This window comes from Puma concolor, chromosome E1 (genome assembly GCF_028749965.1).
Source record: "Puma concolor isolate L17-30 chromosome E1, mPumCon1.1.hap2, whole genome shotgun sequence".
Taxonomy (NCBI): domain Eukaryota; kingdom Metazoa; phylum Chordata; class Mammalia; order Carnivora; family Felidae; genus Puma; species Puma concolor.
In genome coordinates, this window is record NC_141680.1 from 39,057,893 (window position 1) to 39,074,386 (window position 16,494).

The 16,494-nt window shown below is 44.2% G+C and overlaps 1 protein-coding gene across 1 annotated transcript in view; it reads right to left on the reverse strand.

The window, feature by feature from the left end:
* Positions 1-6,745: 6,745 nt before the first annotated feature.
* The window catches only part of KPNB1 (karyopherin subunit beta 1), a 28,122-nt gene continuing 18,373 nt past the window's right edge, over positions 6,746-16,494 (reverse strand). The window contains exons 15-22 of the mRNA XM_086687136.1: positions 15,366-15,510; positions 14,072-14,154; positions 13,467-13,574; positions 12,958-13,101; positions 12,741-12,846; positions 11,982-12,096; positions 10,822-10,983; positions 6,746-9,904 (exon numbers count right to left, since the gene is read on the reverse strand). Of these exons, the coding sequence (XP_086543262.1) occupies position 9,904; positions 10,822-10,983; positions 11,982-12,096; positions 12,741-12,846; positions 12,958-13,101; positions 13,467-13,574; positions 14,072-14,154; positions 15,366-15,510 (864 nt within the window). The 3' untranslated portion in view covers positions 6,746-9,903. The remainder of the gene's footprint in view (positions 9,905-10,821; positions 10,984-11,981; positions 12,097-12,740; positions 12,847-12,957; positions 13,102-13,466; positions 13,575-14,071; positions 14,155-15,365; positions 15,511-16,494) is intronic.

The window sequence follows — 16,494 nt, forward strand, 5'->3', positions numbered from 1 at the left end:
CGACGCCTCCCTAACGCAGTGTGGCGTGGCGTGGCGCGTGTCGGGGCGCCTGCGGGCCGCGCAAGGGCTCAGGTGGCGCTTTGGGGTTTGCTTGGGGGCTGTGTCTTTGGGGGGAAAGTGAAGCTATTTATTTGGATTTGGATTTGGATTTGGGTTTTGGTTTTGGTCTTTGCTCTCGAGAAGGAAAATACTCGAGTTACTCTTCCTTGCTCTTGGGGATGGGGGCATTGCTCTGATAATAGAGACACGGACCATAGGGTCTAGTCGGAGAGATTAGAGTTAAATTTGGTAACTTCTTCGGAAGTGAGAGTGAACTAAGGAGGTCAGAGGTTCGTTTAAGAAGGGAAGCGGCTTTCCTCCCCCTGACACAATCCCCTCGCCCACAGGCCGGTGAAATGAAGGAATAACAACACATTTCACCCTTTCCACAAAGATGATTTGAGCACTTGCCAAACTGCTGGGCAGGAGGCACAAGTTTTTGTGTGTATTTCCTTTCATTTTGTTTTGCCACTTTCCCACCGTGTGACCTTGGGCAAATTACTTAACCTCTCTAAATAAAGTTGGAGATCTTTCCCAACCCAGGCACCCCTGGGGGAAGAATGGGGAATCAGAACTAAAGGTGCTGGGTGGATCCTCAGGAGGTGTTCATGAGTCATTTTGATTATTCCTTGGTGGATTAAACACCGTGGGCAGAGGCATGGTCAGCCTTGGCTGCAGGTATTGAATGATGAGAGGAAACTCTGAAGGACTCTGGCTAACTTCTGACAGGCCAACCAGGGAAGCAGGTTTATAGGCTTAGGGTAGGCTCAGCATTTAGCTGTGAAGCCTCCCATCTGGAGGGAAGGTTCAGGCTGCTGGGAACTGGAGCCTACTTTTCTGACCCCTGGGGGGGAGGAGGGATGAATCTGGAAGGGGGAGAGGAGGAAAGAAAAGGCCTTTTCCTTGTTGTGAGCTTTGAGAAGCAGCAACAGCAGCCATCTTGCCCCACTGTAGCGAGAAAATGGATTTAGGGGTGAGCTTCCCCTCCCAGGAGAGCCTGCAGGGACTGTGAACTCTCTTCAAAGAAGGGGATCCTCAACTGGCTTCCTTCCTCCTCTTCCTGATGGGTTCCTTCCTAGTCCAGAACAGGAAGGCAGGTCAGCCACTTGCTCTCTGAGTCACAAGCTTTCTCAGAGCCATGTGGGACAACCCACCTGTCCTCTAGATATGAAGGCTACCGGGCTAGGACATCCATCACCCCACTAATCCCCGGGGGTAGACAGGTTTTACCTTCCTTACTGCTGCAGAAGTTCTCTTCTAAAGCAGAAGGCCAGGCAAAAGATCAGAGGCTAGGCTGCAAGGTGTGGGGTTGTCTCTGGGGACTGGATGGGCATGAGCTTGACTGTGAAATGGGCACAGCCTCCCTCACTGGAAAGGGTAATGGTTCCAGGTACCCATCTGAGCACTCACTCTACAGAATAAGTTTTCCGCCCTTGCTGCTTCTGGGCCGCTCAGGGTACAGGCCTAAGTGACAGCCAAAAGGTTTATCCTGGGCTCTAGATGGCTGGTGGCAAAAGCCCAGCAGAGATTAGGCCTGGTTTAGGTGACCCTAAAATACACCCTCCCACCCGCCCACCCCCACCAATCAGGACCTGATCTCATTGCATTCTCCCTGTTTCCGGTTCTGTTATTCCAAACAGTTCTGAGAGCAAGGACTGTATCCCATCCATCTTCATATCACAAATGCCCCGATGGTGATGGTACTTGCCCACCATACATTTATTCATCAAAGACTTCTTGGACACCTGTCAAGTGCTGGGTACTGAGACTAGTGATGAGCAAGGCTCTGAGTGACAAACATGTCTTTCTTGCCTTCACGGAACTTATATTCTAGTGGGAGAATCAGACCAAAAAAATAACTTAAAAATTATGAATCATGATAAAGGGTAAAAAGGCACAAGGGGGGAGCAACGGAGAAAAATGGAGTCGGATCTGCTTTAGGTAAAATAGAGGTCTCCGGTGAGGTGATGTTTAAGCTAAATCTTGTTTTTTCTTTTTGAAGCTCCACCCTGCATATAAACCTCATAATGGCCTATCTTTTCTTTACAAGGCACAGTTTCTATTTTTATTTTTATTTTTTTTTAATTCCAGTGTAGTTCACATACAGTGCTATGTTAGTTTCAGGGGTACACTATAGTGATCCAACCATTCCATACATCACTCCATGCTCATCATGACAAGTGCACTCCTAACCCCTTCACCTGTTTCATCCACCCCCCCCCCCCCACCTCCCCACTGGGAACCATCTGTTCTCTATAGTTAAGAGTCTGTTTGTTTGTTTGAAGATTTTACTTTTAAGTAATCTCTACACCTAATGGGGCAGAGGGTTTTTTTTTTTTCCAACTTACAACTCCAAGCTCCAGAGTCACATGCTCCACTGGACTGAGCCAGCCGGGCACCCCGAGTCTTGTTTTTTTGGTTTGTCTCTCTCCCTTTTCTCCCCCCTTTGTTCATTTGGTTTTTGTTTTTTTTTTTTGTTTGTTTGTTTCTTAAATTCCAATATGAGTGCAATCGTATGGTATTTGTGTTTTTCTGGTTTATTTCACTTAGCATTATACTCCTTAGATCCATCCATGTTGTTAACAAGTGGCAAAATTCCATTCTTTTTTAATGGCTGAATAATATTCCATTGTGCGTGTGTGTGTGTATGTTTATCTATATATACACAGATATATATACATATATATGTATGTATGTGTATGTATATGCATGTATATGTATATATATATATATATATCACATTTTCTTTATCCATTCATCTATCAATGGACACCTGGACTGTTAAGCTACATCTTTAAGGGTAAGAAGGCGTGTGCTTGGTTGAATGAATAAATGAATGAGGCAGTGACTTTGGATTAATTAGCTCACCTCTCCAGGCCAGTTTCTTCATCTGAGAAAGCTAGAGATTGGTCTGAATGATCAGGGCTCATCATAACAGAGACAGGAAAAGGTAAAAACCTTTGGTAAAAGGGGAAGTGAGGTGGGAGAAGGAGAGAAGAGGGTGTGGTGGTCAGGCAGGAGTGGTAAACATTTCTACAGGGCATTCACAGGCCCAGCAGGAAAGGACCACAAAAGCAGGGCTGAGTCGCCCTTGCATGTTTCCTCCATGGAAACCATCAGGGAGAGCCTGTCTCCCATTCCCAGGACTCTTGCTCTGGAGAAAAACTTTGTCATTCCTGTCCCAACCTTGCCTGAAAAGAGGAGGAGGAGGTGGCATTAACAGCCGGCAAAGAGAGTGAATCAAAATAAAACCCAGATGACTCAAATAGAAGCAGGCAGGCAGGAAAATTGATTAGACACACGTGACAGACAGTGCAGGGTCTGGGTGCCACCTTAGCCCTCAGGTTCTAAACCTTAGAAAATTAGGGTTTGCTGCCGAACCATCCAGGGACTGGTCTGCCATCAAATCAGAGGTTTGGGCAGTGATGGAAAGACTCATTCCTCTGGGGCACCTGCCTGGCTCAGTTGGAGCATGTGACTCTCGATCTCTGGGGGGTTGTGGGTTCAAGCCCCATGCTGCGGGTGGAGATTACTTTAAATTTAAAAAAGAAAAAAAAAGACTCATTCCTTCAACAAATTCCCAAATTCCTGTGGCAGTAACACACGTCCTGTAATCAAATTAAGCAAGACTTGAGTGGAAATAGTTGTGTGTGTGTTTTTTTTTTTTAATGGCTTCATATTCTCCAAGACCATGTTCATGTCTGCTCTTTCCCAAACAGAACTTTTTTTAAGAATTTTTAAAATTATTATATTGAATTTTTGAATACTTAATATTTGTCGCTATTCATTAGACCATGAGCCCCATCAGGAGATGGGGCTCTTTATTTGCTTCCTTCACTGTTGCATCCCCAGTGCCTTGAACAGTGCCTGGCACATAATAATAGCTGTTGATCAATTAATTAGTGCATGGTAAGTCACTGTGCTAGGAACTTTATATGAGCTACCTTTCACTGGGATCTCTATCTTACAAATGACAAAACTGAGGGGTGCCTGCGTGGCTTGAGCGTCCAACTTTGACTCAGGTCATGATCTTGCAGTTCGTGGGTCCCAGCCCTACGATCGGCTTGCTGCTCTTAATGTATAGTCTGCTTTGGATCTTCTGTCCCCCTTTCTGTCCCTCCCCTGCTCACACTCTCTCAAGACAAAAAAAGAAAAAGAAAAAGAAAAATGACAAAACTGAGGCTCAGGGAAGTTGAAGAATTTGCCCACGGTCATACTCAAAAGACTGTACAATATTTTGAAGGGCAAAGCTCAGAAAATAACAGGGAGAGGTTATTCATACAGAGTCATTTCTTCATTCTCTTTCCCTCAGGATGGTGACAGGCTGCCCCCCTGCATCCCGAGCTCAGTCCGGGTGTCAGAGCGGAGATGTACTTTCAGCTGAGGTCCTTTTCACGTGGAGGAGAGCTCAGCTCAGGAACTTACGGCCTAGGGACTCCTGGGAGAGGGAACAGCTCTGGCTGTGCTGCCCAGGATCAGCTGACAGCGCCCGGGTAATTCAGATGTAGAGCTTACTCAGCAGCCCTGTGGCCTTTCTGGCCACCAGGCACCTCTAACACCCTTCCCCCAACCCTGGTTCCCAAAAATCTTCTGGCTCAGTGGGAAGACGGGTAAGTACGAGGAGACGGTTCAAACTCCCAATTGGGAGGAAAAGTTGATTTTAGGAGAAAATGCCACCCCTGACCCCCAAATTAAGACTTTGACCACCGTCAAAAGGTCAACAGCGCACCTCATTATTGAATCAAGGCAACGCGGCTTTGCTGTTTAATTCCAAGAACGCTTCATCCAGGGATCTCCCTGCTCGCACGGTGTAAACTCGCTTGGAGCAGAGGCGCCACTGCATCCCACATGGTTTGCAGCCGCCCAGTGGGACAAGCACCGCCTTAGCCCACGTGACTTGCGGCAAGGTTCTTAGCCCCTCCCCTGTGCTTGTTTCTTCATCTATAAAATGGGACTAAGTTGGTACCTTGGTTACAGTGTTGATGAGGATTACTTCTACCACCCTACATGAGATGCTTATTATAAGCCTGGCACTGGGTAAGTGCATGAAACAGACACCACACAACGACTACTGACTAATCTTGTTCCCATTCCTCCAGCTAATTCAAGGCTAAGAGGCTAGCCTGAAGTCATCCAGCAAATGAGGAGGGGGAAGAACTGGGAGCCCAGGTATCCTGAGGCCCTCCTTTCTCAGGTTTCTGGATACTGCTAGGTGATGCCATTTCCGGCAACTCCCCGAACTGTACTGACAACAAGTATTTATTGAAGGTCCGCTATATGTCAGGCACTGCTCTAGGCTGGGGATACAGTGGTAAGGAAGATAGCCAAGGTCACTGCATCAGGGAGCTTACATTATAATCGGGAAAACCGGCCATAAAACATTTAAAATAGACTTTTAGATAGTGCTGCGAAGGAAATGCATGGCACATTACAAATATGGACAGCACAGACCCTCGTTTTGTATCGCTAAGGCACTGACAGCATCTGTCTAGGGCAAATGTGAGACAAGCTTGGGTGTTGGTATCTGAGACGCCTGGCTTTGAATTCGAGCTCCACGTGGTCTGATGAATGTCTTCCTGCGCCTCTTTTCTCATTAGGAAAATGAGAACAGTGATTGCCAAAGTTGGTGTGAAAATTGATACAACGGGACACATAACATTTTCTCAGTGTTTAGTGTTTTTCACCTCCAGCAGGTCGGAGCTGGAACCCTTAGTGAGGCCAGGTGGAACCGTAGCCTCGTACTGTGTGCGCTTCTTGAGTGTTTGTCGGGGAGGGGTATGTGGGAACGGGGAATTACCTGGAGAACTCCTGAAAAGGAAGAAAAAAATTCCTGGGAGAAGCAGCCCCTCCCTGCGCCACGAACCGGTATCATTGTTTTTCTCTCGGTGCATGTTCCCTGGAGAAATGTCCTTGGTTGACTGCCATTGCCCAGGATTTAATGTCTTAGAAGAATTAGAAGTTACCCTTTATAACCCAGTAATCTCCAAAATTGGGCATAGAAATAAAATATTAGAACTTCTATTTATGTATTTTTCATATAATCGCTTTTTAATATCTATTTTTGTGTCTTATGTTACACAATATAGGGGTACAGTAGTACAGGTATATAATTTATAAACACATGGGGGTATGCATGATCAAAACTTTCTGACGGGGGTGCAATCAGAAAAGTGGAAGGCCACATGGAGGCTAAGGGAGGAAAATTATGGTCAGCCCTCAGTTCACTTGCCCAACATAAACCCAGAAAGTAGCCTGCAGGCATCACTACGCTAATAAGCAACAGTGAAGAACGTACCTAATCTCTTAAATCCCAAGTTAGTGTTCTTCCCTCTACAAATTTCGGGGGGGGGGGGGGGGGGCGGGATGTGGAAGTAGAAATTAAATACACACTGCAAGCCATGTAAAAAGCCAATTTTGGAGGAGCCATTAAACCAACCAGATTCGCCTGAAAAATATGCACAAGACAGAGACCATCTCCTGCGGGTTCAGAAGCACTCGGAACAAAAACCTCTTCCCCACTGCTTTGTAGGCCAGTTATTTTCACTCATTTCCCATCACACTACGCAGTGTCTGTTTTTAAGACCGATGTGTCCTTCCTTTCCCCAACTCACACGCACATCACCACCACACGTTCCAGCTTCTTTCAAACCATTCATTTCGCCTCCAAGGTGACACCATGTGGAACCAAAAATGAAGCAGCAAAATGTTGAAAATAAAAATAAAGCGGACTTTATTTAGAAGATAAAGATGGTGGTATCAGTTTTGGTTAATAAAGTTGGGCTCAAGTGTTTTAACAGGTCTTTAATGCCATCACAGACTGGCATGCCAAGGGCATTCTGAATGCCAATTACAGACTGAAGTTGTTTCAAAACCGAGATGCTATCAAAAGCTGATGGAGTTGAGATTTCTCATAGAAGTCGGACTAACACACTTCTTAAATATCAGAGGGACTAGATTACTTGGTTCTGAAAGTGAAAACACTGCACTGAGCATTTCCCCTCCCTTTCTCCACAAGTCCCTAAGGCAAGATTACAGTTGCCTCTGACAGTCCGAAGTTCAACATTTCAACAGAGGGGAGCTGAGGGGAACCAGGAAAATGAAAAGCAAAATTAATAAATGTAATCGTAATTGATACAGGCAGCTGCCACTTACGGCAAACCAAAGCCTAGTCCGATGCCCATTTGCTTCACATTTGCACTGACATCTTCCCAAGCAGACGGTAACTACATTCTTGGAGGAATGTGCCAAGACTAGGGTGGGGAAGGCCCGGACAGTGAGTGGACTGAATGCATCTTGCACCCAGTTACCTTAGGTGGTACAATCGATTCAGGGTAAGAGCCCAGACTCTGGAAAACCCACTAGCCAAAAGTAACTACGAAAGAGGATTAAATGCATAACCAGTGTAGAACGCCTGCAAGGCACCAAGACCACAGTCCAACCAGCCCATTTTCCTCCTCTCCATCACTGAATGGATCTGGGAGAAAGCGTTAATAACAGCACTTGTCAACTGCTTCCCTGGAACAAAACATGACAAAACACACGGAAGGTTTTGTTTCCATTATGGTTCTCGGTGTACTTTATTCTCCTGCTGTCTAGCTAAGCAGCCCACACAGGACAGAAATGGGTAGCACTGAGGAATGATCAGATTTTTTTTTCTCCCCAACATTCCTGCCCCCTCCCTAAGCCCTGACCAACCCCTATCTATCAGGAATGGTTAGTGTATCACCCTCTCCTCAAGGGACAACTAACATTTAAACGGGATTAGAGGGTCAGGTCTCTTCTTAGTAGGGCTTAGCAGGTGGTACAAACTCTTTATTCACAACGGAGTCTTTCCTTCAAACACCTGTTTTTTGTGTTTTGTGTGTGTGTGTGTTTTTTTTTTTTTTTTGTACACTGGTTCATAGATCGGCACTTGACTTTGAACCTGGCACCAAAAGGCACAATATCTGATACCCTGTACAAGAGCGATTAGAGATGCTGCCATATGGATGAGCAAAACCGAGCCAATCCCACTTATGAATGGAAGGCTTGGATGGGGAGGGGAAAATGGCAAAGAGAAAAATGTAAGCCCACATTTCTTTTGCTAGAATGGAAATGAAAGTGGGAATTTAAGGTCTTGTTTTTTAATCCTCCAAACACCAGGAAGCAATTAAAGATCTTCCTTGGTGTTTTTGAAAGCAGCATATTCAAAATGCCAGCAAAAAACTACTAGTAACTGCAAAAACCAAAAGGGGGTCAAAGCTCACCGACATCCCTCCTTATTGCTGAAAGATTCTAAACCCAAAATTCCGGGTGCCCTGTTCCCTTGTAAAAGGGAAAATAGCGAAGTCTGCTTTATGGTTCTCATAGCACATCACACTTTTAAAAAAATATTAAAGTGTGTGACCAGGGGAATGTCTGACACCATTTTATTAATCTTCAACTTCAGTGGAAAAATAAAACCTTTTTCAAGTGCCATTTTCATCACAAGAGTCCTAGTATATATATATGTATGTATATATATACTTTTGTTTTTTAAGTTTTATTTTGTTGATTAGTTGGTTTTGAAGTGCAGCAAGAGACCAATACCGCATTGTAGTCAATCAAATAAAAGAGAACAGAAGGCCAAGCAGTTTCCAAATGGTTATTTTATCAGATTGTTTGAACATTAAATTTATCCTCGTTTGCAATCCAAAATAGTTACCTGAAGTTTGCTGTGTGTGTGTGTGTGTGTGTGTGTGTGTGTGTGTGTGTGCGCGCGTTTACTATTGTGTATTTGTTTTTAAACTCTTTGGCACAATTTTCTGGGGGTGTTCAGACTGCCACCATACATGTCAGGAGAGACCTTTTCTTTTGTGCTGCTACTTCTGAGCATCTAAATTTTGGTTTGTTTGGGTTGTGGCTTTCTTTTGTTTTGAAGTCTGCATTCTTTATTTGTAACAATTGTATTTTAATTTTTTCTAGATCCTCTAACTCCAGAGTTTTCTTTTTCTCCCCCCCTCCCCCCCACTTCTACATTCACAGTTGAACCATATTATTAGGAAAGGCGCCTTGATGAAAAGATCAGGATACGGGAGCTCTGACCATTCGTCAGTGTTTTCCCTAGAAGGTAATTAAAAAAAAACAAAACAAAAAACAAAACCTAAAGAGCGTCTTTCCTTTTTTTTTCTTTTTTTTTTTTTTTTTTTTTTTTTACACATCTCTTGTGCTGCATCAGTAGACAGGACTTCGGTTAGTTTTATGAAATGCAACATCTAACCCCTTTTTTTCTGGGAAAAAGAAACTGCAATGACTTGAAGTTGAGAATGTGGATACCGCCTCACTCACACACACTCATTCTCAGACCGTAAAGAATCCCTCACCCTCCTTTTAGCCGGCACGCGTACAGTACCGTGTGGCAATGGTACACCAAAGGTGGGCTTGAGACCCAGGCTCCATCTTTCTTGTCAGTAGCAAAGGCCAGACTGCCTTTTACAACAAAGCACCACAGCTGAACCCAGTCCCTCCTCCTCTCCCAAACCAGTCACTCCACTCGGCACCGGCCAAAAGACAGAAAAGCTAGTTCTAGCCTGTCCTGGGAAGAGAGAACTTCCTTTTTTTTTTTTTTCCTAAGCAATTACATCCATCGTTTTTCTCTTTTCCAAGATGGCCGACGCTATGGTTTTCTACGAAGTCAGTGCTTACTTAGCTCACTAACAGCGCTGCTGTTGGCGGCTGCGGCTGCTGCTGTGGCAGGATTTTCAATGTGGTGTGTTTTCAAGCCTCACTCACTCATCCTCTCATTCCCAAACATTCAGCATCCGTGCACACTCCTCACTTCCGGGTTTTTCAAAAGATTGGAGATTTCCAGTGGGGGTCTCAGGTTATCATCCCAATGGTAACAGATCTAAAAACAGACGGAAAACAAGTCAACTTTGAGATCACATACAGTTGGAAGAGTCAAACGCTTCTGATTCCCACAATTAAGTGCTCACCAGCCTGAAATGAATTGGTCTAGTTTGTCCTAATAAAAGGACTAACTGTTTTTCTTGTCTTCCTATGTGCCAGCTACCTGCTCTCATTAGTACCTATATTAAGAGGGTAGGAGGGAAGCTAACAAGATAAAACTCAAAATAGCCAATTTTATCGAGATCTTTGGAGTAAGACAATGAGTATGTGGAGAGTTGAAAAAATAAAGACTACATCTGAAAGCAAGGGTCAGGGGTGCCTGGGTGTCTGATTCTTGATTTCAGCTCAGGTCACGATATCACAGTTAGCGAGCCCCTTCTATGCTGACAATGCGGAGCCTGCTTGGGATTCTCTCTCCCTGCCTCTCCCCTCCCCTCTCTCAAAAATAAATAAAAAATTAAAAAAAAAACAAAAAAGCAAGCGTCACACAACTCTTGACTTTGGATATCTTCTGCAGAGCTATGCAATGTCTAAAAGCGCTGCAGTAAAAAAAAAAGTATAAAGAGCAGGAGGAAGGGAATAGCGAGTAGAAAAGAAAATTCTGGGAAAATGCCTTACCGATGACTTTATTAGGACCCAAAATCATGTGGGGCCTTCACTGAATTCCAGTTACATAAGTTCTGCTCTTCATCACCACACGGAATCAAGTATTTGGCTCAAGGAAAGATTGAGGATGCCCGACCCTTCCACTAGTACAAGCCTGAGGAACAAAGGCTTGGCTCAAAAGCACTTATATGGGAAGGGATACAAAACAAAATGCCAGGAGACAGGCAGCCCTTGTTGGAACAGTCTGAAGAAACTGTGCCTCCTCCCCAAGAGAGTAGAAGGAAGAGGGCAATGGAGATGAGCTCTTACCAAGCTTGGTTCTTCAGTTTTCTCAGTTCTTTTGTTGCCCATGTAGCAAGGGTTTTTGCTTTGTTAGTCTTCGATCTCCGTCCTTCAGTTAACAGTTCATGGATCATTGGCCTAGCTTCTACTAATTTCAGTACGTCCTTCCCAAATGCTGTACACAAGTCCCTGTGCAGAACAAACACACCTGACAATGAGCTCCTTGGCCCGACACTGCTATCATATCATTTTGAGCCTTCCAACCCAGTGCTAAGCTTAGTTGTGGGTTTCTTCATATTTACCTGCTTTTTAATGTTTATTTATTTTGAGAGAGAGAGAGAGTGAACGCAAGCAGGGGAGAGGCAGAGAGAGGGAGACAGAATCCCAAACAGGCTCCAAGCTGCGAGAGCCTGACGCAGGGGTCAAACTCCCGAACCGTGAGGTCACGACCTGAGCCGAAATCAAGAGTCGGACACTCAACCAACTGAGCCTCCCAGGTGCCCCTGTATTCACTTATTTTTTAAAGCTGGAAGAAATTTTAGGGATAAGTTGAGCACCTACCCTCAACAGATGCACAAAATGAACTCTAAAGAGAGAGGATGACTACTGCAGGTTCCACAACTAACTCATGGTTCTCTCTTCTAATGATGCCTCAGAAACTCTCAACAGAGGAGGCTAAACATAGGCAATCTGTTGACCAGCCTCAGAATATGGGATGGACACAGATCTGATGCTGCTCCTATACCTCTGAGAACTCACTTCATAGTTTAGCAAAAAGAAATTAGAAACCTGGAGTCTGGAATAAGACCCAAGCTAAGGTCTGTAGTAAATTCTCACCTGTGAGAACTCCTAACAGGACACCATGGGTTCTATTAAAGAAATACCAGGACGCCTGGGTGGCTCAGTAGGTTAAGCGTCCCACTCTTGATTTCAGCTCTGATCACGATCTCATGGTTCATGGGATTGAGCCCCACGTTGGGCTCTATGCTGACAGGGCAGCACCTGCTCAGGACTGTTTCTCTCTGCCCCTTCTCCCTCCCTCTCAAAATAAACAGACATGAAAAAAAGAAGTATCCATGTTAAAGAAGTACACAATCACCATCCAGGCTACCCTCAAAATTCTTTACCACATGTCTTCAGATTTTCCAAAAGTTCTATTTAGCTACTGGAAATAGGATATAACCTACCCTATCAGTCCAGCAGCACAAGCTACTACTCCATCTGTATGATCCTCATCTCCAGCAATGTGGTCAATGAAAGACAGAATAAATTCTACTCTGGGTTGTACCAGCATCACATCCGCTATAAAAGAAAGAGAAAGTCTGATGAAACTGTCCCACGGTGGCAGGACTGTACCCCCCATTTCAAAGTTTCCAAATACACTATCCCCCTCACAAGGCTGGCTTCAGGTGGGAGAATTAGCTGCATATAGTTATACCGAACTGTCCTTTCGCAGATTAAGATGTCATTCTTCACATCCACACAAGAGGCAGACAGTCCTTTTATTACAAGCAGAAATAATATAGAAGAAACTAATGGGACCTTTCCTCTAAGCCCATGGTATCAAAAGAGGTAAAGGACAAATACTTCCCTAGTCAGTAACAGAAATATCAGGTGACAGAGGAAATCTGATCTCCCAGTCCTTTAATTCAATTGCACTAGGGGTGTGTATGTGCTCACAGCTGCCACTCGGGGTTGGTGTAGATGCCAACCAGCACCCACAGCCTTGCTGGATCCCATCCCTTACAATGCCCAAGAAAGGGGAGACAAAGCAGCAGAGGAAGAGGGTACAGAAATACGAAAGGCCATATTCTCTCCCAAAGCAACTCTCTTCATCAGGGCCCTTCCTTCTCCCCTTCCTTTCCATTCACAAGTGACAGAACTAGAGGCACAGCCCCTTTGGCTAAGTGAACTCTGGACTGAGTCAATTGGGTTGTATACTCAACGGTGCACGTTCTCCTGGTCTCCCTTCAGTCCCTGGACAATTCCGGTATAGGCTTCCAAGCAGCCTTCCCTTAGCTCATTCAGGTAATCCACCATGTCATAGTCTGACTGTAAGACACAAAACAGAACGTCCATCATTCCAAGACCCTTTAGTTGTACGACTGTCAAAAATCCCCCTCATCCAATCAGGGCCGGACTTAAAGATAGCTTTAAGCCTACCTTGTCCACCTGGGCTTGGGAGGCCTGCTGAAGAGTATTCAAGACGACCTCTAGATATTTTTTAAACTCTCCACCAATAGCAAGGGCAATATCACCAAACACTGACAGAATCTGTGGCTTCACAGACCTGTGGACATTTTCATTCTGATAGAGAGAGAAAAGCAAATGAATAAAAGTCACGTGTCCCGTCCAAAGGCTGTAACAAACAACTACTAATATGCTGTGTACAGACCACATAATCTCTGAAAAGAGGGATTATGTATGCACTTTACTGGCTTCCCTGAACCACCCCCACCCCTCCCCCCATTCCATGCAGCGAGCACATGCATTCCTTTAACTTTACAACTTTATAGAATGACTTCGTGAAAACGAACAATTCCTTTCTTCATAAGCCTACAGCCAACATTCCAGCAACTTAAAGAGTTCCCTCTCCCTGAGTTTTTAACCATGTTTCCAACTGACGATTTCTTCAGATCCTAGTAGACTGGCTTGTGCGTGCAGACACTCACCCCCAGGTTCTCCAGGAGGAGCTGCATCACCTCGTCACAGAAAGGTAAGATGTTGGACTGCAGGGCACGGCATAAGTCTCCCACTAAGCCCACAGCTGCCAAACAAACCTGCAAAGAATCCAGGAAATGATCTTCCGAGCATAAAGGCCAACTGCGGGGTAAGGCATTATTTTTACTTAGCTGCTGCTCCTTTTATCACCTGAGCCTAGAGTGCAAGAAGAAAACATCCTCCCCTCTCTGAGATCAGTTCATTTTAACAACCAGTACCTCAGGAAAAAAACTAAGGCCGTCCAAGGTTATCATTAAGAAAGGACAGAAATGACAGTATTCCCCAGGAACGATGGTGGCAAGAGCCAGGTGGTTAAAAAAAAAAAAAAAGAGAAGGAAAAAACCCGGCTCTTAGGGCGCCATGCTGGTGCAGCTAGTATCTTGGTTTTTTTCACGGACTACTTCTGGGGAGTTGCCCTGAGTTCAGACACTCAGGGAAACAGAATAAGCAGTTCACACCCAGGGCCAATGCACCGAGACTGTCTGGACTTTGTACCACAATGACTGTCCAGTATAAGCGAGAATATAAACGTGTTCTATTGAAAAGCATGGACTACCTGGTACTCAGCATAGTTTTTCAATCCAATGCCCAGGAAGGGTTTAAAGGCCTCCATGTACTTTAGGAACTCACCACCCAACACTGCAAAGAAGCAAACTGTTAGCACCACAGGATATCACAGAAGTGAGCAAAAATAACCATCCTGGCTCTCCCAAAATGTATTCGCTCCACACAACAGGTTGGGTAGAGCGTGCATTAATTACCAATTCTCCAATGAAGATGTTAAGGCTGTCTCAGACAAGTCAAATTCCTAAGTGCTGGAAGGGCCTAACTCTTAGGCCCCAAAGATAATGCCAAATCTCCACGGAGGGGGATTTCACTTTGGCTGAAAAAAACCCAAGTGGTTTTTTTCACAGAACGTCAGGGTTAATTTTGAATTGGATGAGCTAACAATGCTGCCTCTTGGCCACCTCTTCACCTGGTTATAACATGTCTTCTCTGGCAGCCAGGTTTAAAACAGGGTCCATCCCTGGGCAATCCCATCAAGGACTTATTTAACAAGCCAGTCAGAGAAAGCAGACTAGGCTTCTTTCCGAATTCACCACTCCGGGAGCCATAATGAACTGCCGGGTCCTGTCAGGGTGGTTACATGTGGCCAGATCAGCTGAACATAGGCTTCTTATGCTAGAAATTGGTCTGCTCCTCGGAGAAGTAGTCCTCTGGTAATGGCCTTGGTAATACACTTTACAGGCCATCCCTGAAGAAGCATTCCAGGTTTCTGAAGTGCTCTTTAATGTGCTTTTAAATGGCCCTTCGAAGAGTCTTAAGCAGACGTGGCTCCCCCAAAGCAATTTTGTATAGTCAGACATATAACAACCAGAAAACCAATTAATTCCTAGAACTCTCAATGTTTTACTCCATCCCATACGAGGGACCATGCATGATGTGTCAACCTGGAGTCTGAAGCATTACAACTTGAACCAGAAGGTAGCAAGTTCCAGCAAAGAAAAAAGAAACCTTTCCTTCCTCCATCCTTGAAAGGAACCAAACTTCAATAAAGCAAGTAGACTTTCAGGGTTAAAAGGAACCTGACGAACATGGAGTAGATGATAATAGTTTCTTCCCCAGAACAGTTGCCAATCTGAGATGCAAACTGGCCACCCATTTATTTCAGTGAGAGTGGCAAAGCAGTTATACACAAAGTTATGCTTATATTCAACCCAACTTTGCACTCCAGTCATGCCCCAGTAAATGAGAAGACAGGACTATGCTTTCTCTGGTCAAAAATTTCCCATGGCCATTGAAACTCCCATACCCTAAAGACACTCCCTGCCCAATTTTGGCTCACTGACCTTCCACCAGTGTGCTAACTGCCATTAGGGCATCCTCTTGCACTCCCCCAGACCCAGCTGTGCTTTGGAACATCCTTAACAGGGAGGCCATGACCACATCAGAGATCTGCAAAGCATCTTGATGTTGTACTTTCCGGAGAACATTCTATGAAATGAACAAGAAAGAGTTCAGGATCTGTTGATTCTAAACCTTCCAATCAGAACACTAAACACACCTTCCTGGGAAAAAAAAAAAAAAAAAAAAATCAATTAAATCCCTTGACTTTCTAGCTTTTTTTTTTTTTTTTTTGGAAATGCCAAATACACTTTTTGTAATCAAAAGCTTTCACAGTGTAAATCACCTGCAACAAAACATGCATTTTAAGATCCCTTCTATTCCCCAATTCAGAATGAACACAAGATAATCTTCCATGGTACATAAACTCATTTCTTCTGCATTTCATTTATGTCTGATAAACCCATCAGTAGCCTCCATATTCCAATCTTCCTGGAATGGCACTTGAATTTACTTCAGCTTTAAAGAAGAACAGGTTATATTATAGTTCCTACTCATCAAACAAAAAAGCAATCCTTCCTATATCCTAACCTATTTACAGATGATAGGAAAGAAATAGCTTTGATAAAATAAAGCCAACTGAATTATCCTAATTCAATATTCCTCAAACCTCCCTCCTTAGCCTTTAATTTGTTTCAACTAATGTTACCAGATCATTCCTGCATTTGTCGGATAACTAAACAAAGACCTTAACAGTCAAGCTTAAAAAAAAAAAATTAAGTTTGGTTAAGAAAGAAAAGAGAGTTCATAGGGAAGGTGACCTAGTTAGCATCACTCAATACTAAAACCTAGTACCTACGTAAGCATTAGACAATTTCCAGGGTTTTCCTACCTTTGGTTAAAAAAGGGAATAGCACCTCAGCCACTCCATGAGCCCAGTCATGAATGGGTGACGTTTGATTTAAAGATTCCCGGTCTCCCCTCAAAAGACTACTCTGAATAACAGGTACTATAAATGACATAAATTATAATAAAGCTTCCAATAGGAACTGTTGTTTCAAAAGACGATGGCAGAAAAACTCAAGGCTTCATTTTTTTAGCTGAGTGAACCACAGCTGGGAGCCAAATCTGGCT